General features: G+C 36.2%; 1 protein-coding gene across 1 annotated transcript in view; it reads right to left on the reverse strand.

Moving 5' to 3' along the window:
• Window positions 1-468: 468 nt before the first annotated feature.
• Window positions 469-23,382, reverse strand: part of LOC113045100 (protein strawberry notch homolog 2-like) — a 29,927-nt gene continuing 7,013 nt past the window's right edge. Inside the window, 28 exon segments of the mRNA XM_026205271.1 lie at window positions 469-2,988; window positions 3,198-3,388; window positions 4,903-4,979; window positions 7,034-7,165; window positions 7,256-7,348; window positions 7,465-7,559; window positions 7,679-7,822; window positions 8,317-8,388; window positions 8,665-8,773; window positions 10,094-10,165; window positions 10,675-10,787; window positions 10,863-10,998; window positions 11,091-11,222; window positions 12,982-13,103; window positions 13,259-13,441; window positions 13,525-13,607; window positions 13,771-13,868; window positions 14,792-14,968; window positions 15,052-15,205; window positions 15,283-15,388; window positions 16,223-16,340; window positions 16,583-16,726; window positions 17,598-17,688; window positions 17,787-17,920; window positions 18,775-18,935; window positions 19,800-19,902; window positions 19,999-20,073; window positions 21,031-21,204. Coding sequence (XP_026061056.1) covers window positions 1,790-2,988; window positions 3,198-3,388; window positions 4,903-4,979; window positions 7,034-7,165; window positions 7,256-7,348; window positions 7,465-7,559; window positions 7,679-7,822; window positions 8,317-8,388; window positions 8,665-8,773; window positions 10,094-10,165; window positions 10,675-10,787; window positions 10,863-10,998; window positions 11,091-11,222; window positions 12,982-13,103; window positions 13,259-13,441; window positions 13,525-13,607; window positions 13,771-13,868; window positions 14,792-14,968; window positions 15,052-15,205; window positions 15,283-15,388; window positions 16,223-16,340; window positions 16,583-16,726; window positions 17,598-17,688; window positions 17,787-17,920; window positions 18,775-18,935; window positions 19,800-19,902; window positions 19,999-20,073; window positions 21,031-21,204 — 4,488 coding nt within the window. The 3' untranslated portion in view covers window positions 469-1,789.

Genomic DNA, 23,382 nt, shown 5'->3' on the forward strand with positions numbered 1-23,382 from the left:
CAGTAGTCAGTATCACGCGTCTTTCTCTGCGACGGCGCATTCTTTCCCACCACTTTTCCTGAGATTAAGCACGACCGTACGGAGCCTGCAAAAACTGCACAGAACACTTTGGTGCGATGGGAAACCAGACGCACAAACCTCAACAGAAAACTGCATTTTTGGGAGTTCAGGAATAAGTAACACGCAGACAGCAGCGCAGAACAGTGCAGCTCCATTCGGTGGCAGGTCGCAGGCTTGACTCCGTGTTTTTGGGAGCAGGAGAAATCAAATAAAACCCTGACAAGGCATTGGAAAAGTGTTTCAACTTCTACATGTGAATATAACAAACACTACCTCTACAAATAATGTCCCTTGGATATAAATAGCAACAATAATAATAGTATTAATAACAATAATAATACGAATAGCAATAGGAAATACGCCAATACATTTGCTTCCAACTACACGAGAATACAAGACCAAAAGGAAAAAACATTGACCTCATACATACAAACCAACAAACAACAAACAAATCCGTTTCATTCTCTTAACAAATATAATATTCTTCAACACAATGCAAAAATATCACTTCTGAACAGATATAAAGAGAATCGCGTTCTTATAGTTGTTCGTGGGGCAGTATTTGATTTTAATAATATTCGTTTGGTTTTTATTGCTTCGCACGGCTCTCAACGTGAGGTCCTGTATTCTCTCAGGTGTCCCATATATTGAATTATTAAATAGATTTCCTAAAGGCTTTGACTTTGTTGAATAAACATGAGCTCGGCACGTTTTAAAAACCAAAAGACGGCTCGGGTGTTTTTATATGAATGTATCTTTTTTGAAGGAAACCGATTGTCTTCGGAAAAGCTTTGATGTCAATTTCATTTAATCTTTTCTTTGATGTCTGATAAAGTAGCGTTCATTAGCTGGGTTCATTAGCGCACTGATTACAGCCGTTATCAGGGAAACCGCTATTTCTGCTGCTTTTAAAGCGCCCCCTGCTGGCAGAGAATGAATTTGCACTTTCAATAAGCCAGCGGTTTTATATTTACATTATATACATTTCCCCCAGGTAAAGTGCCGCCACACATAGAGTGTAAGTCTGTGGGAAACACTGAAGTCTTCTAATAAATATTTTGATTCTTGATTCCCAAAGATCAATCCGCGATCTATTATATTTCATAAAATTATCTTTCGTTTGGACAGTGATGAGTCTATACCATACCTGAGAAAGTATTCTGCAGAAAGCGATCTGCTCTTGAGCGGCGTCTTCGCTATAACGTGTTTAAACGAATTTTTCACTGCGTTCGGATTATTGAAATGTAGGAGGAGTCTGAGAAATTCACAGGGTTATGGGGTCAAACAGCAGTTTCAGAATAATGCGATCGGGTCCAAACGCCCTCTACGAAAAAACCCAGGTAAAGGAGACAGACGCCGGAGGAAATAAATAATAAAGCACTACTCTGTCTAGAAATATATATATATATGTACGCACACAAGACTGCATCTAAAGGAGATAAAGGCACTGATTTAACAGAAGGCATTCATTCGAAAATAAACTCCCTAGGACAGGAAACAGTATACACCAATATCTTAATAAATAAACATCTCTTTTACCTCAATGTCTGCTGTGATGAAATGGTGGGTGGTAAAGCCCTATTGCTTCAAATAAGGCAAACAAAAACCAAACTGATTCCAAGTGCCCATTGATCGCCAACGAACCGAACGCAACTCTTAGCTTATGGACTGAGAATGACTTGAGGGGGAAAAGATCTCAAAAAACATTTGACTGTGAGTGTTTGAGTCTTTATGTGGCATCCCAGTCCAATGTTTTGAACTGGATGACGGACTGGCGGTGATCCGAGGGCGCTCCATGGATCATGTGATCCAGCGTCTCCAGGGCATCTATACTGCTGTGGCCGTTTGGTAACAGATGCGTCTGTTCGGAGGAAGAGGATGACGGTGTGAAGTGTGAGGAGGAGGAGCTAGAGTCTGAGAGGGAGGAGTTTGTAGGCGCTGATGCGAATAAGGAGGAGGAGTAAGGAGGAGGGGGCGGAGTCGAGGATGGCAGGGCTTGTGAGGTGAACGGGTATTGAAGTTGCGAATCGGGGGAGGGGTAACCGAAGTCCAAGTCGTCGAAATCAAACTCATCGTTCGTTCTTTCTGTAGTAGTAGTAGTAGGCTGAGTGGCATGCGATTGCATGGCTTGGGGTTGCGACGGCAGGGATTGCGACTGAAAGGATTGCGACTGTGCATGTTCGTTCGCGTGCGGTTTCGACAGCAAGTGTGTGTTTGAAGTGTGCGCCATGTGTTGACTGTTCTGGTGCAGCGCAATGTGCGGGGATTGCGTCGACACGCCGGGTTGCTGTTGCATTTGCATGAAAAGCTGCAGCATGAGCGACTTGTCTTGGCCTCGGTGCATCTGCGATAAAATCGCACGCGAGCCGCTCTGTTGCTGCTGCTGCTGTGTTAGCACCCCAAACGAATGACTCTGCTTTAGTGTGGGAACGTGCGGTTGCGAAACGTTCGTAGTGGCATGCGACGACGACGACAACATGCGCATGTTTGGGGTTAACGCGACCTGCCTGTGTCTCTGCTGCTCCTGGGAAATCAAATCTTCCAGGTTGAATGTCTCGGGGACAGCCGCGCACGAGCGTCCTCTTCCACCTAGCATGCCTCCGTTTAGCGACATGCCGTTTAGGTCTGGTGCGGGCGTTTTGATGTCCGGCGATGGGCAGGGGCTGATGGTCAGATCCAGGACTTCGCTGATGGCTTCGCTCTTTGGCTTCGCCGCAAGGGATCGTGGGAAGTGAGGGTGGTTCTGAAGCAAGTGTGGAGGATTTGCGATGAGCTTGCGGGCGTTGATCATCTTGGCTAGCATCTGTTGACGCAGACGCTGGTCATTTGCGAACCTCTCTCTCTCCAGTCGCGCTTTCTTCACCTCCCCGTCCATCCGAGAGAGCTCAGCGCGCACACGAGACACGCAGCTCTCTGGGATTTTTATACCTGAGACACACAACACACACAAGATTGTTATTTTCTCAAGATGAAAAGGCGTATAAACTGATCGGTCAATAAAACACCCTTTATTGTTTGAATTTCTTTAAAAATGACATAATGGTGATGGCGATTCATCATGCAGCCCTATTCAATGCAATAATTATTCTGCTAGGAAACAGGATTGAGAAGTAACAGATAACAATGTGTCAGCTCACCGACTTGCTTGCTGTTCAGTTTGGTTTTGAGCCGTACGATCTGCAGGATGCTGGAGTTGGTGATGTCTGAGACGATGTCAGACACTCGTTTCCAGACCCTGAGCAGCGCTCCACACAACATGTGATACTGTCTGAGACGCATCCCCAGAAAACACTCCTGGCCCTGCTCGATCAGCTTACACTTACCATTCCTACCACACACACACACACACACACACACACACACAACACTGTTAAAGCTGAGGTTACATTTAATGTTACTGTGTGAAATCCTGTGAGTGACATTCAATCATTTCAATGGGAATTTCACGGACTTCCATCCTGTTTGCAGCAAAGCTGAAGATTGGACAAGGTACTCATTCTGGCAGTGTTAACTTAATATAAACTTCACTAAAACTATTAGAAATCAGCTTTGGTAACTTAAAGCTTAAATACATTGAACTAAAATATGCAATCTTAAAATACCATACATAAAGGTGTGAGAAAATATCCCCCCCCCCCCCAAAAAAAAAGATATAAGTTTAAGTTATTGATTATATTATTAAATTGTAAATACCAAAATTTAGATATAAATTAATGATATATAAAAATATTAAGAAAAAAAATTAAAACTTAAAACACATAAAATGACAAACTCACCTATAGCTAAAAAAACAAAAAAAAACAAAAAAAAAAACAGAAATTTGTTTGCGATAATTTAAAAAAAAAATTGCTTAAAATAACAAAAAAATATATGAAATATAAAAAAAATACTGTATAAAAAATTATAAGAAACAACAAATCTAAAACAACTACATTTACTACAACTACAAAAACTCAGATACAAATTAAAGCTTAATGTAAACATAAAAAAAAACATAAAACGATTAAAATTTAAACTGTATCCTTTACTTTGGAATCCAGATTCCAGCCAAATAAGAAATTTCATCGGATATTGTCATCTGAACAAGTTATAAAGTCTATTGCAATAAATCGACTACTAATGGTGATTATATCTAACGATCGGTTAGCTCATATCACATCAAAGCGTGAAAATTATTGTTATTAGGGCTGCCCTCATCTAAAGATGGGTCGAGTAGTAGTCGTTCAAATAATCACACTTTTATTAATAAACCATTAAAATCATAATAATGAGCCTTTAATTATTAGTCTAATAAGCACATGCATAAAGCTTGCCACAGTGCACAGACAGAAATAATGATTATGAATGTGTCAGGGGAAAATAGTATTAACATTTAAATAATTAATTGATAAACAAGTCTAGTGCTTTTTTTGTTATTAGTTTAAGAGATGAAGTTGGGGACACCGACTCGTCATCTCCGCATGTTAACAACATCAGCATTGTGTGTATTAGCATGAAGCAGATTTCAGTTTCTGTGCACTGTAATCTCTAATTATCATTCCATTCGAATTTCATTAAAATCATTGATGAAATTCATCAATCTGTGATCAAATGCACATTTAAAACTAGAATATAATTAATTTAAAATCACATGCATTTCATAAACACAACCAACACTTGCTGGTTATGTACTTGCTCAAATATTGACCCAAAAACCCAGAGTCGTATTATAGATGCTAATAAGCTATTAGTGCAAATTACAACAAAACCCTAGCAAAGAAAAACCGTGAGGGCTTTTCCAGCACAAACTGAAATACATTTTCCAAAACCAAAAAGTCTCTTCTGACACAAATGGTCACTCACCAGTTGGCATGCGTGCATTTGGTGAAAGAAAAGTCAAACTGACTCTTCCAGAAATCCTCTGCTTCGTCGGGCGTCACCTTCAGAGCGGGAAGAAAAACACTTGTAGGACATGCTTTGCATTTCTGAACCTGGCTCTTTTTGATTTTTTTAGTTCATCATAACACTTGATGTCTTTACAATATTGTATTTCAAGCTAGTTATGTGTTTAAAGCAGCCAGTCAGACATCTGTATTCCCAGTCTTAGAAAACAAATCTGTAATCTCATTATATTCAGGGGTGCACATAAGATACTCAGCCTGGTTCTGATAAAATCACTTCGAGATTTGGCTTGGTCCTCACACTGCACATATCAATTAACTATAAAAATAAATTAATTATAGTGCTAATAATATTATTATTGCACATTGTTTTTTTAATTTTTTTATAAATTAATAAACATAATAATAAAGAGTGATAATACTATGATATTTTAAAATAAATGTATTTTTATTTTATTATTTTTAGTGCTGTCAAACGATTAATTGTGATTAAATCGCATCCCAAATAAAAGTTTTTGTTTACAAAATATATGTGTGTGTACTGTGTATATTTATTATGTGCATATAAACACACACACAGAATATATTTATATTATATTATTTTAAAATATATTTAATATATAAACATAACATTTTTCTTAAATTTATACATGCATGCGTTTGCATTTATATACACATAATAAATATACACAGTACACACACGCATATATATATTATATACACAAAAGTTTTATTTTGGATGCGATTAATCACGATTAATTGATTGACAGCACTATTTATTTAATAGGAAACATAAAAATAAAATGCTAATATTTGCTTATATATACACAGTACAGACCAAAAGTTTGGAAACATTACTATTTGTAATTTTTTTAAAGAAGTTTCTTCTGCTCATCAAGCCTGCATTTATTTGATCAAAAATACCAAAAAAAAAAATGATATTGTGATATATTATTACAATTTAAAATAATAGTTTTTAAATTTATTATACTTTAACTTCTCATTTATTTCTGTGATGCAAAGCTGAATTTTTAGGATCATTATCACATGATCCTTCAGAAATCATTCTAATATGATGATTCATGATCAAAGTTGGAAACAGTTCTGCTGCTTAATATTTGTTCAGAACATGTGATACTTTTTTAGGATACTTTGATGAATAAAAAGTAAAAAAAAAACAATGTTTTTAAAATATAAATATTTTGTAATTTTTTTAATAAAAATCAATACTTTTATTCAGCGAGGATGTGTTAAATTGATAAAAAGTGAGAGTAAACAAAATATATTATTAGATTTTTTTTTTTGAATAAATGCAGTTCTTTTTAACCTTTTATTGATCAAATATATTAGACAGCAGAACTGTTTCCAACACTCATAATAAATCAGAATATAAGAATGATTTTTAAATGATCATGTGATCGACTGATGTTACATGTGACACTGAAGCTGGAGGAATGATGCTGAAAATACAGCTTTGCATCACAGGAATAAATTATTTCTTTAAAGTATATTCAAATAGAAAATGATTATTTTAAATTGTAATAATATTTCACAATATTACTGTTTTTTCTGTATTTTTGATCAAATAAATGCAGGCTTGATGAGCAGAAGAATCTTCTTTCAAAAACATCAAAAATAGTAATGTTTCCAAACTGTTGGTCTGTACAGTGTATGAATTTTAATTATTTTATAAATGCAAAACCAGCAAGCTTTTATTTTGGCGGGTGTTTATTATGTGCGGGTTAAACACTGCTGACTGAAGTGCGTCAGTGAATGAAATGACACACTGGTGCAACCCTTACAAAGACCTGAGAAGATCAACACCTGAGAAGAGATGATGCCAACCCCTCAAGAGGACCTCAGATGATGCCAACCCTGAAACAACATAAACTACCAAATTTTGCTACATGTTTGATTGCATCATATGATCATTGCTGTCAACAGTGTTTATCGTTTGCTTGAGTCTTGCATTTGTTATTTCGGTTCTCCATGCGCCCCACTTATGTGCTCCCCTGATTCTCTTCACGTGTGTGAGCCGTAGGGACGGGTTTAAAGGAACGGACAGTGTCTGACGGCTTCTGCGTGTGTTGTACCTTATAGTATCTCAGCAGCAGGTTGTCCAGGTTCTCAGGATGCGCTTGTTTACCGATGTTGGGTTTGTACAGAACGAGATTGCGACCCCGACCCTGTTCGGCGAGCAGGACACACGGCTGACTCCCGCGCAGCTGAACACACACACACACACACACACACACATAATTAAACATCTGGATGACAGACATATGAAAGCATGATTTATGGTCAGTGTCGTGAACCTTGTTTGAGAGGTAAAAGCCTTCATAGACTCCGGTGAGTTTCTCTGCTTTACTGCAGGCCTCCTTCCAGTGCATCCCACGATCCACGCTGATCTGAATTTTTCGGTGAACAGACAATTTAAAAGAACAGCATTCATTTGAAATGTGACATCATATGTGTCTTTACTATCACTTTTGATCAATTTAAGGCATCCTTTCGTCACGGGTACCTTATAGAGGATGACCTGGCCCTCCTGAGGGTTTCCTGGAGTTAAAAACTTCTCCTGTGTCTCCTCATGAATCTCGTCATTACCAGGAGCAAGATCTAAACACAGGACATGATGATATTTCTCTTACTCTTGTTACAACACACCAGATCGAGACAAATACAAGAGCACCACCATGCATTCAAAACCTTAATAAGTGCACATTCGTGTTCCTCACCCAGTATCCCCATGTCATATTTGCCCTCTTTTTTGTCCTTGTTGATCAGGTAGTCGAAGTTATCTGTGAAGTACTGGAACAGAGAGTTCTGCTGATGGACCTCCAAACCCAAAATACGGTTCAGAAACTTAGTGATGGAGCAGTCTGGGACGCAGGACAGAAAAAGATCAGATGCAAATTAGTTGCATTTCATTTACTTAAATCCAAGAAGAAGAAGAAGAAAACATTTCTGCATGTAAATGCATGTAAACTAACTTTTCTGACAGGTATTACATATTTAACACAAAAACAGAATAAATGTGCATTATCCAACAATGCTGTCAGTGTTTAACACACTTCTATAAAGTCAGGTTTGAATTATGCATGATCAGTTTAAATCATATTTATACCAATAGCCAAAAAATGTCAAAACTGCATGGGTCAAAATTATTTAATTTAGTTTATATTAATCAAAACTTAATATGCATTGCTAAGAACTTCATTTGGACAATTTTAAAGATGATTTCTCAATATCTTTGCAGCCTCAGATTTCAAATAGTCACTTATAAATTGCTCAATTAGAGGCCTGGCTGCTTTTTTCATTCGCAACACAGACGAGTAGTGAATCAGCCTTTGTGTTGTTTCTGTATTACATTCACCTTTCTCTGTATTCAGACCCAGACGCGGCTCCTTACAGAAGATTCCCACATCAATCATGCCTTTCTTCATATCTGAAACACATTACACTGTCATGTTCATCTGCATGTGCTCGATCAAAGTTTTGTTGTAGAAATAGCACTATTTTTTAGCTATATTTTAACAAAGGTGTATGCAAAAAAAAATTTTTTAAGAAGTATCATATGCTTATAGGGGCTGCATTTATTTGATCAAAAATGCAGTATAGATTGTGAAATGTTATTGTAATTTATAATAGCTGTTATCTATGTGAATATATGTTCAAATGTCATTTGTAAATGCAATTTAATTTATGAAACGGATGACATTACCTCTGAAGAACATGATGTCTCCTCCTGGGTAGCCCTTCGGTGGAGGGACTTTGTTGTCGATGTACCCGAGGATGGCTTTAGTGATCTTATCCAACGCTTTGGTGCCATACTACGACAGACAGAGGGTAAAAACCGGTTCAATTCCTTTTCATGTTGTTTTTGTGTGTCTGAACTGTGGTATATTTGTAATCAAAGATTTCATCCGACTGTGAACCAGTTCATACATTTATTCAGAGATTCAAAAACATCAATCAAATGAATCCTAAGTCAAATGAGGTAATGTCCAGTCCAATGTGTTGTTAGTGTTAACTATAACTATTAAATCAGCTTAAAACTATTGCATTTTTTTTCAGTAATAGAAATAAAGCGAAAAAAAAGAACTTAACTTAGCTCTAAAATAATAAAACTTTTTAGATCAAAAAATAAATAAGGACAAAAAAATACTAAAACAATCTAAAATTAAAACGAAAATTGAAAATATAAAAATAAAAGCCAATGTCCAGTCCAATGTGTTGTTAGTGTTAACTAAAACTATTAAAAAACCTTAAAAAAAAAAAAAAAAAAAAATCACTTGACTTAGCTCTAAAATAATTAAAAATAACTTTAGATAAAACAAATAAAAAAGGACAAAAAAAGTTACTAAAACAATCTAAAATTAAAACTAAAACTGAAAATATAAAAGCTAATTAATTAAAGCTAAGGAAAAATATGAATAAACACTATAATAGTTATGTCCAGTCCAATGTCTTGTTATTGTTAATTAAAACTATTAAATAAGCTTAAAACTATTGATTTTTTTTCAGTAATAGAAATAAAGCTCAAATTAAACAAAAAAACTCATATAATGTTTTAAAAAATTAACTTGACTAAGTTCTAAAATAATACAAACTTTTTAGATAGTCAAAAAATTACTAAATCTAAAATTAAAACGAAAATTGAAAATATAAAAATAAAAGCCAATTAAAAATATTAATAAACACTATAATAGTTATATCCAGTCCAATGTGATGTTAGTGTTAACTAAAACTATTAAATAACCCTAAAACTTATAAAAAGGACAAAGAAATGACTAAAACAAAAATCTAAGATTAAAACGAAAAAACTGAAAATATAAAAATAAAATAAAAGCCAATTAAAAATATGAATGAACACCATAATAGTAAATATATTATTATTAAACAGTTAGTTCTGGTCCTTGATTCTGATTGGTCGAGCTGCGTTCGAAGCGGTTGTACATTACTCTACAAACACACACCTTTGTTTACATCTGTGTGTTGCTCGGCAACCGGTTAGCAGTTATAAATTCACTGTAAACCACGGCTTCTCGTGGATTACTGCTTTATACTAAAACAAGCCCCTGATAAAGCCAGATGGTAGAACAGAGAATAGTCTATTATAGTTTGGCTGATAAAGGAGAATATGCTCCTACTTTGTTCTCAAAGTTGTACTGGCTCAGGTCTCTGGATTCGGTGGCTCGCCGGTCCCCGTGTGTCAGCGCCCCCTACAAAACAAAATATTACATTCACAAGCTCTCAAACATCTGACAACGTTGTAATCCGCTCTCACAGGATTGTAGAACGGCTACAGAAGCTAAAAGTACATCTATTTTCAATTTCACAGGTAGTAATGTGCACTTGTTTAAGTTCATAAGCTGCTACGAGTTTTGCTGGGCTTCAGTTGAGCTGTATTTTGGGCATAGTGGAATCTTATTGGTCCAAAATCTTGCAATGCATAGCTGTATATTAGTGTGATTAAAAGAGGAGGATTTAATGAGATGAACTTAAGTGCTGCATGTTTTAAAGTCAATGTTCTAGAAAATAAATTACAAAATAAGAGTCTCTCCATGTGTCAGGCTTGTCATCTTTTTTTTCCTGCTTATTATTGGTTACACTGTATCCGGCAATTAATTCAATGTTTAAAATGAAAAAAATTCCATAATCTTTAAATAAATAGTTTTAAGCAGAAATATAAAAAAACATCTGCGAAACAGAGACTGAAGCAAGACTTTACCAGGCTCTCCAATCTCTTGGCGACGATGGAGGCGAAGCGTCTCTCTCCAGCAAGTTCAGAGATGAGGAAGATGTACTCTGGAGCTGTAACCTGATTAGAGCGATGCGTTCGACCTGAGATACACAGACACAATATTAGCAACCCTCAAGATGCCTCTCAAACACACACACACACACACACACACTCACCGAACTGCTGGATGGCTCGGTCTGCGCTCCACGGCAGCTCTAGGGTCATGTGAACTCGTCTCCTTTGGTTCGGCACACGTCTATCCGCCTGTAGAGAGATGCCTGAACTAGCTGCTTCAGAGATGATGGCTATCAGCTGAGAGAGAGAGAGAGAGCATTAATGCAAACATTCAGAATGGCGCTGGGTTGGTGTTCGGTGTCTGTAGGCCAGAGGTCAGAGGTCGTCACCTTCTCTCCGGTCATGAAGCGCTCTTTCTCTCTGATGTTGACATGGTCGATGGTCAGGCCCTGCTCCGCTCTGGTCTCATACCGAACGCTGCCATCAGGACGCCGCACCACACGCCCCTTACGACCCGTCATCTACACACACACACACGCACACACACACACACACACTAAGCATCACGTGTCTCAATCAAAACTCTGAAAACAGTGTTATTTTTGTGTAATGTTTGAATGTTTTATTTTGATATTTCAATTTAAATTTTACATTTCATGTTTTTATAATTTTTTATTATTATTACTATTTATTTTTTTAGATTTGTTTATTTGTAGTTGTAATTTTAGTAGGGCTGGGTGATATGGCTTAAAAAAAAAATCTCAGATTTTTTCACACCAAACCTGATTTTCAATTTTAATCGATTTTTTTTTCTATTTAAAAACAAACTACAATCGATAAAGAAATTGCTCAAAACAAGTGTACTCTTTATTTTGTTCTGATTTTCACTTGAGCAGTTTAATCTAAATTTCCCCTTTGTGCATAAGTGTAACAGGAAACAAGCCTCAAAACATGCTTGTAAACGAGATAGCAGGCACTGCCACTGTAAACAGTGAAAATGTAGCTTATCAGTTTTCTAATAACTTACAGTGACACAATGCACCTTCAAAATAAATTAAAATATAAATAAAAAATAAAATTGTGTGTCCCTCTTTGACACTTTTGGTTAAGTAAATGTTACAAAAATGACAAAATTAGCTCGATTACAAAAATACATACTTGTCACAGTGGTATTCATAAAGTGGAAACAAAACTTTAAACAAATTAGCGTTAGCATTACAGAAAGGTCTGATTGACGCAGTTACAACAGTCATTGTTTTTTTCTTTTTACATTGACATTTGAGTTCAGGATTTTAATGTTGTTGTTTTCTGTGGCACACTAAAGACTAATGACAGACTGTTGATCTTTGAATAATCTCATCTGGTCACCCTAACGCTAGTGAAGTATAACCACACTTTGGAACGTTTTGCTCTCTCCGCCATCGTCACTCTTTATTATTAAGCGTGAGTTTTCGTTCTGTTATTCGTGTGTGTGCGGCGCGCTCGTTCTTGTTGTGTGTGTGTGTGACTGACAGACAGCCTCCGTGGCGCGCATGAGAGATGTCGCAGATCTCACAGACAAACTTCTTAATAATATCGCAAATTAGAAATGTTTGGTAAGATAAAATGTGCACGATAACATTATTAAGCAAAAAAAAAATAGTACATACATTTTTTTCCCTCCAGTACCGAAAGCAGAACCGAGAGCGTCAGATCTTACTGATACTACGGTTTTTCATAATTTAGCCCCGGGGCCAGTTTAATACCGGGTTTTGGTACCCATCCCTACTCTTTTAGATGCTGGAATAAATGCTGCTACCTTTTGTAGCAACGGCTTTTAAACACACTTTGCAATGTGGCGTTATTTGTTCTGTGTCTGACACTAAAAAAGCAAACCAATTCCAAACAACGGATGAAACGGTGCCTTTCTCTGGAACGAGCTCTGCGCTGTTAACTGTCCTGTTGTCTGATTTATTTCATCATTTATTTTCATAATATTATATTTATTTTTAATATCATTTTTCACATTTTTCATTTTTATTACACGTCTCATTTTCTGATATTTATTTCTTCTTGCACCTTTAGTCATTATAGAACTTCAACTCAACTTATTTTATTCCAGGTAGTTTCCAATGCAACACTTCAAGATTTCATTGATTCATTCTTTTTTTATTATTATATAATCAGCTTGAATTTACATTTTATATACGGTATATACATATATATAAATATTATTTATTTACTGTATTTTTTTTTGCTTTATTTAAGTAAAAAAAAAATATTTTCAATAGTTTAACTCACCTCGGACACTTTCTCTGGTCCTCCAAACCTGTCAATCAGCTCATCAAGAGTGTTGAGCGGCAGCTCTTTCCCCAGCTCTGCTATTTTACCCAGCAGCCTCAGCTTGAGTTCTTCTAGTTTAGCTGAAAACACACACACAGGATGACTTCAGCCGAGTCTGAAATAGACCTTAAACAGGTTTCGACATCTAGACTCTAATAAGTGTGAGTGTTTCCTGAATGAACAGGACGGCATGAGCACAATCTTCTGAAAAACACATGCATTTGTGTCAACCTACCAGCAGGTCCATTGATGTGGTTGACGAAAATCACATCATCACTGTCCTGTAGTGAATCAGGCGAGGAGTTAGAGTCGCTGTCAATCTCGTCCGAGTCGGAGTCCGAGTCGTCGCTGATTTTAATAACCTCGCCCACTTCCATGCAGTGCTTTGGAAATTTTGCAGTCCGGCCTCTGGGTTTTCCTTCAGATGGCAAAGAACTGCTTTAAAAACAATAACTAAAACCTACAGACCCAATGTTTGATGCAGATGAAGATATGACTCACGTTTCCTCTTGCTTGCGGCGCTTTTCTCTCTTTTGGGTTTCTGTGTTGGGAAGTGTTTCTGAACTAATGACTGGAAAACACCCCTACAGGACACAAACCCAGTTCAGCTACAGTTTCAGCTATTCACCCTTTATATATTGATTATTATCAGCTTCTCTGGAATACTTGATTCTGATTGGTCTACTGGGGATTTGTGGGAGATTTCAGTCTTTCCCGATTGAAGGAGAGAGAAGTGAGGACACTCACTCAGCAGCGGAGACGAATCTGTCCAGGTGTCCGTCGTTCTCGTCCAGCACCTCTCGAGTACGAGCCTCTCCGGTGGACTGCAGGCCAATCACGATGCACTGTTTGGAATGACACGGAGAGTGGGCGGAGCCACATACAGCACTATTAGTGAAACACTTAATACAGGGTTCCCACAATGAAGTTAACCTTCCAGTCACCTGTAATTACTGGGAAGAGCTTGATTGATTTGTACAAGGAAAAATATTTTTTAATGCCATGTCAGCAGCAAGGCTAGCTTGATGGTGAAAAATGAATAAATAACAAAACATACAATAAACAAGAAACTATGCAAAACATTTAAGGTTAATACTATATGAAAAAAATCTATAATACATTCTTAAATACTCTGTTCCTGATAAAAATTGCATCTCCCATGTACAAAATTGGTTTGCTGTGTTTATTTGTTTGGCCAGAAATTGTGATTACGTAATAAGACTAGAATATGGCAAAAATAATAATAATGTAGTATCAAATTAATTGTTATTAAATATTTAAGTGACTATAAAAAAATTATAATAATAGTAATTATTATTATTGTATAATAAATTATTACTACTAAATGTAAAAAAAAATAAGTAGTAAAATAAGAAATATCACTATTGTAATATTTAAGTTATTAACACCATAACATGTAATATCTTTTATAAAATAAGAAAAAATGGGAATATATCTATATTTGATGTATATATATATATATATATATATAAAAAAAAATATATATATATATATATATGTGTGTGTGTGTGTGTGTGTGTGTGTGTGTGTGTGTAATAACATTTAATATTTAAAAGATATATGTACTGTACACACACAAAATAATATATAAATATATAAATATATATATATACACACACACACTTTTTTTTTGTAAATAGTACAGCTATAATAGTACTAATATTTATGGGGTAAGGATAAGGATATCTAAAACCCATTAAGACCTCTTCTTAACAAACAAAAGCAGAACTCCTGATCCCTGACTCACCTTGCCGTACTGCAATTCAGTATGAGCGAGTTCGACCAGACGACGGACTTTAGCGGCGATGCACAGATACTTAAAAAACCTCTGGTGTGACGCCCAGAACTGACCCCACAGAGACTTACGGGACGCCAGACCCAGTGTATCAGCAGCTCTGGAGAACAGCTCGAGAGCCTCGGCCCACTGCACACAGACACAAACACTTTAACCCCTGCTTAGACACTGTTTGGGACAAAGTGATCCTACAACACAAGCGTGTCTCTCACCAGTCTGGCGGCTTTGTTGTAGACCAGTTTGAACTCTTGGTCCAGTGTGATCTCTTCTATACGGAACGACACGCCGGAAAAGCTCAGCTGGCGTGCGATGTACATGCCACTCACTTTCATATCCATAGCCACAATCTCCATCGCTCCGACACCCCTGGAACACGAGGAAAGGTTTAAGAGAGAAGTGAGGATTTTCATCAGACCGTTGTGAGCCGGAGCATGACCTCTGACCTCTTCTCAATAGCATGCAGGAAGTCTTCAAACGTCTTGAACGGCGTTCCTTGCCCCCAGATCCCCAGTCGGCTCATGTAGATCATATTCTTTGGCTCAGAAGCACCTGGAGATGGAGAATAATTCATCCACGAAGAGCTCAGAATGCATGGAACCACAACCAACCATTTTTAAGGGGATTTGGCTATTGTTTTCTTTGCAAAATAACCAGTCATCTAAATCAAAGAGAACTAAACATAAAAAATTTATATTTCTAATTTTAAATAAATACATTCAACTGAAATGAAATGCAATGTTTATTAATATTTATTTTATTTCAGCTAGGCGTCAAGGCAACATTTTTCATTTCATTTAGTAAAACTTGATGTACTAAAATACCTAAAACTACAAAAAAAAATTATATAGACATTTGTAATACTAAAACTTACAACAAGATTCATTAAAATAAACATTTTAAAAAATATAAAACAAACACCAAGGCTGAATTTATTTGCTTAAAAAAAAATTACAATAATGCAAAATTGTTACAATTTAAAAAATTGATATATTTGAATATATTTTAAAATAATGTCAAAGTAATTTATTTCTGTGACAGAAAAGCGGAATATAAAAAGCTTTAAGATTTACTAAATTAACTATTTTATTCAGCAAGGACGTATTAAATTGATCAAAAGTGACTGTAAAGGCATCTATAATAATGTTACAAAAGACTTCAATTCAAAAAAACGTTCTATTTACCAAAGAATCCTGAAAATAAAATGTTTCACCATTTCCAGAAAAATATTGGGCAGCATAACAGGTTTTCAACACTAATAATAATCAAAAAATCAGTATATTACTCTGATTTCTGACGATCATGTAACAATGAAGACTGGAGGAGTAATACAGCTGCGCATCACAGATTAAATTACATTTATTAAAAACTATTAGAAACACCCACCTGTGGCACTAGCGTACACCACTCTCGCCCGGGGAAGTTTGCTCTGCAAGTCCAGGACTGCTTTACCCATCTTAGTAGAGGTCGCATTTTTAGCCTTATGGCACTCGTCAAACACAATCTAAGGTTAAAGGTCAAGGGCCAACAGCACTGATACACTACTTCTGTTCATGTATATTAAGAGTTAACAGCATGCACTATGATTCTAGGTTAGCCAATCATAACCGAGATCATTTGCATATTGTGTTCTACATGAGTCTTAAAGGTACAGGAGCAAAAACAACAAGCAGCCTTATACTTTCCAGTAAGTCACTACTTTCTAAAAGATGCATGCATGCACAGTCTGCAACGCTGGAAGGATACGACTCCGTCAAAGTTGGGTTTGCACCAGTCCAGGATCTGTTTGAGTCTGGTGCGGTGCTGACCGCCGGCTTGGCTCTCTCCAATCAGAGCTGAGTATGTGGCGAATAAAACGCCTTCTGAGGTAGCCGTATCGCCGTATTTAATCTGCATGGAAGAGGAGAAGCACACATAGACAGTTAATGACCCAACAAGAAATTATTAACTTGAACCAAGAGAGCAAAACAAGATGTTACAAACATCACGAACATTTCTGTCAGCTGAAGCCCATCAGAGATTTTAAGTTAATATTTAAAAAACATAACAATATTTGTGTAGGTTCAAGGCAGTGTTGTTAATTGAAACCACAACTAACACTATTACAAATGAGTTTTGTTAACTGAAATATAGATCAAAAATACAAATACTAACATATGACAAATAAAGTAAAATAAAGTATTAAAATGACAAAACTACAACTGAAATAAAAACTAGAAATATTTAAGAAATACATAAAGCAGCACATAAAATTGCTAAAACTAAATTAAAACATTTAAGAAATACAAATTGCTAAATAACAAAAGCACATAAAATTGCTAAAAGTAAATTAAAATGAAAACTGAATTTTTTCAACAAAAAAAAAAAAAGAATTCGTTACATTATACATAATAACAACTATAATTATATTTATACAATTAAAATGAATTGTCACTTAAAATGCAGGTAAACTAATAATTTTTTTTTAAAATATTCTCCAGTATTTTAATCCTAATAAAATAAAATTTTTAAAACAACAAAAATAATTGTTAATATAAAAAATAAATAAATACTAAAAAAAAAAAAAAAAAAAAAAAAAAAAGTTATATATATATATATATATATATATATATATATAAATTTTACATAGTAAATATTGAATTAATTATTTGTTTTTCATCAACTCACAAAGCCATCATGTTTGGAAAACCCAGATCTAATATGTGCAATATATATAATATATAATAAAATATATAAAGCAATGACAAGTCAGTTCTCAAACCTTATTTAAAGCAAACACAGGGATGTTGGGAGCGTCTATGTCTTTGAGATCTCTCTCAGCATCGTACTTCAGGTCATTTGACACACTGAACCTAAAACAGATTAGATTCCCAGAAAAAGATCCTTTATTAGATGACCATTCAACTGTGTTTGACTGAACGTGAGTGTTAAGAGATGCATAGGAGTTTACCACAGCGCTCTCTTCCGTCCCTTTAAGAAATTCTCCAATATGATTCCGGCCACAGTGCGGCCCTTCCCGACTCCGGCTCCGTCTCCGATCAGAAACCCTGCCCTCTGACCGTTCTGAAGAATCACCTCGTGTTGCTGAAGAACACAAGCACAAGCACTCACAATAACAACGAAACATTGTGCTTTTGTAAAATAAAGAAGGTAAATAGGATGCACTTTCTGCCGTCCGAGGTCTCTGTGAACGAAACTTGCAAGTCCACTACTGTGGAAATGACGAGTCAGCGTCTCTGTCATATCACACATATTACGCTTTTGAGTTGACCAAAAAAAGCTAAAAAGGAAAAACATACAAGATAATGGGATTGAACTTGAGTGCTGTTGTTTAATGTATGCGACAGTGCAAAAGACGTGAGCGCAACAGCCTAAACCGTCTGTGTTTACATAGAAAATATCATCGTGACAGGCTGAAAGCAGCGGTTTTTACTGAACATTTACAGTTAATAATAGTCTAATAATAATAGTCTACTGGTGTTATTCCTTCAGTCATTTTAAATTTGAAAAACCTTGACTTTTGAAATTTTATTTTAGTATTTCTAAACACAATATGTATATGACAGGTTTGTGCTAGATGTAGTTGTAGTTCATCCATCTTTTCCCCAAAGATATTTAACATTTACTTAATAGAATTTTCTTTAACAAGAGGTTTAATAAAGTTACACGAATCATGTTATAGCTACATTTTCAAGTTAAATAGTTAAAAATCGTAAAAAATTAAATAAAATCAAGAATCGGTCATACATTCAAAAAAAAAAAAAAGAATATATATATATTTATATATTTAGTCAAATATCACGACTATAATGTATTAGGGCTGGGCAATAAATATTCAAATATTCAAAACGTATGACCTTTTTTAATTTTTTTGTGCATTGACACTAAGCTCTGTGACTGTAAAGAGAAGAGCAGAGAGAGAGAGAGCGCATGAGTACCTGGCAGGCGTAGATGATGGCCTCCAGCTGCAGGGCAGACAGCCGGCTGGAGCTAATGGTGCTGTCGGGAATGGACAGTGTGTAGGTGATGTCAGGAGGAGGAACGCTGGACAGTGTGTTGGTCTCCACCACGAAATCAGGATGAGAGTTTCCTATAGTAGCTGCACACATGTGAACACAGCAATTATTTGCCACGGTAGCAACACAAACTATGAAATGGTATTGAGTTAAAGCTGTATGGGCAGCATGATTTTTATTCAGTTTAAATGTTTGTTTTTTTTGTTTTTTTTTTAAGACCTGCGTAAATACAAGTAATACAATATGTCAGGTGCACAAACTTTTTACTATGAAAGGCTGAAAACCAAATTTGAGGGCATTATATGACAATGTATATATTTTTTTACATTTAATTAACTTATCATTTCTACATTTATTAAACAACTCAAAAAAAATAAAAATAAGATGTGCTTCATGTTTTCCCCCCTTTTTTCTTACTATATGGTGAGCCAAATAAAAAGTAAAATAAAATCATTGTCCTTACAGTACAAACCCACACAACCTCAAAATAAATTATATATAATTTTACTTATTTAGACAGTATGGGGCACACATTAAATAAGGAATACTTACATAAGATTTCATTCATAATGTTTGACTATTAGTTCTAAACAAGTCCAAAATACACAGGGACTCTTATTTTGAAATGCATGTGTTGCTACTTCCAGCTGTCATTCAAAAACATAAAATATGGACTCTTTTAAGCATCTACAAGATATCACACTATAAGACTATAAAGTAAACATTGTCATTACCCATTAACAGTAGATCATTAGCAATTGTTTGACATACAGTGGGTACGGAAATTTTTTCACTCTGTTATATTGCAGTCATTTGCTAAAATCATTTAAGGTCATTTTTTTTCTCATTGATGTACACAGAGCACCCCATATTGACAGAAACGCGTTTATTAAAAAAGAAAAACTGAAATATCACATGGTCCTAAGTATTCAGACCCGTCTATTTACATTTGGATGGTTTGTATTCGGCGTATGTGTCTGCGTGCCCCAACTCCTCCGTCTCTTCCTCGTCTGCCTCCTCCTCTTCCTCCAGCGGCGGAGGAGCAGCAGTCTGTGGAAATGAAGGAATGGAGGCGCAGGAAACAAAAGATGATGAAATGTGGTGAAAGAGAGGACAGAGTATTTTAGAGAAAAGGAGAGCATCTACCTTAAATCCTGCAACTGATGCAGACAGGAGAGCGCTAAGATCATCCAACCTACCAGAAAACGCGCTCAGGTTCTGCTGAAGAACACAGATACAGAGATGCTGAACACTCATGTGGAATTACACAAGAGAAATAGAAATATAGACTAATAGTCATCTAATATCAACTAATACTTAAAATGACCGACTATTAGTCGAGGACAGCCCTATTTAATAATAATTTACGATAAAAATAACTAATATTTAATGGATGCATTTCTTTGCTTTTAAATTAAGTTATTTAGGCAGAAAACTTTATTTTTTAATCTCTGATTTTTGCAATTAAACAGAGTCAGGTTGGAAAATACAGAAATCTGTATGAATGCAAAAAACAAAAAAACAAAAAATCACATAAATAACTTATTAAACTTGAAATATTTTTTTTTTTTAAGTTTTGCTCAGGGCTCTGCATTAAACCAGAGCACTGAACATTGATCCGTTTACAAAAAACACACCAATACACTGATGAATACTAAACATAAACTCATTAAAATAACCCAATTCATCAATTTACATCTAACCCAATAACTGTGCAATGCCAGAAATCTGCATTTATAGGTGTTTCTCTAATAGTGGCATTCAAATTTAATATTTTGTGTATCCCATTCTAAGTACTCCATTTGTTTTTGTGAGTTGGGATGTTAAATAAAGCATTAAAAACACCTTAATATTTCAAAATATCAGCAGAAACGAAGAGCAAGCAAAGCCACATGTCCATGTTTCATGATTAAAGACATTAATGCACCTTTAAAGAAGGCATTTTCACAGAAAAAGAAGAACCAAACTGACCTGAAGGTTAAAAAAAGAACTTTTTAGCAATGATATCTTGCCATTTTAGAATTTGTTTACGCCGATACAGGAAAATGGTTTAATGTGTTTACATGACCACAAGCTTTGTTGGTTTATTAAGCATAATAGATTTAAAAACGTGCATGCACGCATCTGTGTGACCATTGAAAATGGTGAACATCTGAGAGAAGGACAGTGCATGAATACCGGTCTCTGACTGTGTCCGGGTGTATCCCAGTACATGGGTGCCGCGGGGCCTTCGGTGGATAACTGTGCTAGGCCATTGACCGCAAATCCTGAAGGGTCAGGATACTCGGACAGAGAATCAGACGGAGAGGAGAACAGTGACTGGTTGGACAGGTCATCTATGCACGGCAGATCCTGAAAATAACCACAAATAATCTGATCAGAATTACCACTTCAGTCACTTATATCATGTCTAAATCACATCATAACAGCTCAAGACTTTCTGCACTAGAAGAGAAGCTGCAAATCACCTCATACAGGGCTCCAGAGTGCAACCAATTTAGACATCTTTATAATTTAGATATCCATTAATTAGTGATGAAACAAAATTGATGCGCTGGTGGAAACAACACGAGGCTACAATAGTAAGGAGATATTTGAATTATTTACTAATAAACTGAGTCTGGGTCACAAGGATGAGGTTGCCTGTCTCGCCATTTCCTCAGACGCAAGAGAGAAATCTTTATGGATTATGATTATAATGAAAGAGTTTTTGTTTTCGATTTGATTTATTTTGTTAAGTAGTCATTTAAATCTTTCTATAGATATATTTATCATGTCTGCGAGGCATGTTTTCACTGAGTGAATATTGTGGATGATATTGTGAGGGCACACAAATAAAAGTAGACCCTTTGCAGTTACGAATGATGTGTAAGGAGAATAAAAGAAAGAAAAAAGAAATAAGAAAGAGAGAGATAAATATAGAAAAAGGAAGAAAAAGACAGACAGAAAGGAATAAAAAGAAGAAGAGAAAAAGAGGAAGAGAGAAAGAAAGAGAGAAAAAGAAAAAGAGAGAAAAGAAAAAAAAGAGATAAAAGACAAAATAAAGAAAAAAGAAAAAGAAGAAAGAGAAAGAGAAAGAAAGAAGAGAGAAAAAATATAGAAAAGAGAGAGAGAGAAAGAGAAAGTAGGAAAATGAAAGAAAAAAATAGAAGAGAAAGAAAAGAGAGAGAAAGAGAAAGTAAAATGAGAAAAAGAAAGAGAAAAGAAAGAAAGAAGAAAAAGAAAGTAGAAAGAAAAAGAGAAAGAGACAAAAAATATAGAAAAGAGAGAGAGATAAAGAGAAAGTAGGAAAATGAAAGAGAAAAAAATTGAAGAGAAAGAAAAAAAGAAAGAGAAAAGACAAAGAAATATATAAAGAAGAAAATGTAGAAAGAAAGAGAAAGAAAAAAGAAAGTGAAAGTAAAGTGAAAGAAAAAAATAGAATCTCAGATCTCAGATGAAGAACTCAAACTGTATCTTCAGCACCAGACTACAGCGCTGGCATCTGAGTGAGTGAGTGATTGTGATGGAGTGAGTGAGTCAGTGAGTGTGATGGAGTGAGTGAGTGATTGTGATGGAGTGAGTGAGTGAGTGAGTGTGATGTAGTGAGTGAGTGAGTGTGTGTGATGGAGTGAGGGAGTGAGTGAGTGTGATGGAGTGAGTGAGTGAGTGAGTGTGATGGAGTGAGGGAGTGAGTGAGTGTGATGGAGTGAGTGAGTGTGATGGAGTGAGTGAGTGAGTGAGTGTGATGGAGTGAGGGAGTGAGTGAGTGTGATGGAGTGAGTGAGTGTGATGGAGTGAGTGAGTTGGAGTGAGTGAGTGTGATGGAGTGAGTGAGTGAGTGTGATGGAGTGAGTGAGTGAGTGAGTGTGATGGAGTGAGTGAGTGAGTGAGTGTGATGGAGTGAGTGAGTGAGTGAGTGAGTTGTGATGGAGTGAGTGAGTGAGTGAGTGAGTGTGATGAGTGAGTGAGTGAGTGAGTGAGTGAGTGAGTGAGTGTGATGGAGTGAGTGAAGTGATGAGTGAGTGAGTGTGAATGGGGAGTGAGTGAGTGAGTGATGGAGTGAGTGAGTGTGATGGAGTGAGGTGAGTGAGTGAGTGGAGTGAGTGTGATGGAGTGAGTGAGTGAGTGAGTGTGATGGAGTGAGTGAGTGAGTGAGTGAGTGAGTGTGATGGAGTGAGTGAGTGAGTTGAGTGAGTGTGATGGAGTGAGCTGAGTGAGTGAGTGAGTGTGATGGAGTGAGTGAGTGAGTGTGATGGAGTGAGGGAGTGAGTGTGATGGAGTGAGGGAGTGAGTGTGATGGAGTGAGGGAGTGAGTGTGATGGAGTGAGTGTGATGGAGTGAGTGAGTGAGTGTGATGGAGTGAGTGAGTGAGTGTGATGGAGTGAGGGAGTGAGTGTGATGGAGTGAGGGAGTGAGTGTGATGGAGTGAGGAGTGAGTGTGATGGAGTGAGTGAGTGAGTGTGATGGAGTGAGTGAGTGAGTGTGATGGAGTGAGTGAGTCAGTGAGTGTGATGGAGTGAGTGAGTCAGTGAGTGTGATGGAGTGAGG

The sequence above is a fragment of the Carassius auratus genome, chromosome 27, assembly GCF_003368295.1.
Source record: "Carassius auratus strain Wakin chromosome 27, ASM336829v1, whole genome shotgun sequence".
Lineage (NCBI taxonomy): Eukaryota > Metazoa > Chordata > Actinopteri > Cypriniformes > Cyprinidae > Carassius > Carassius auratus.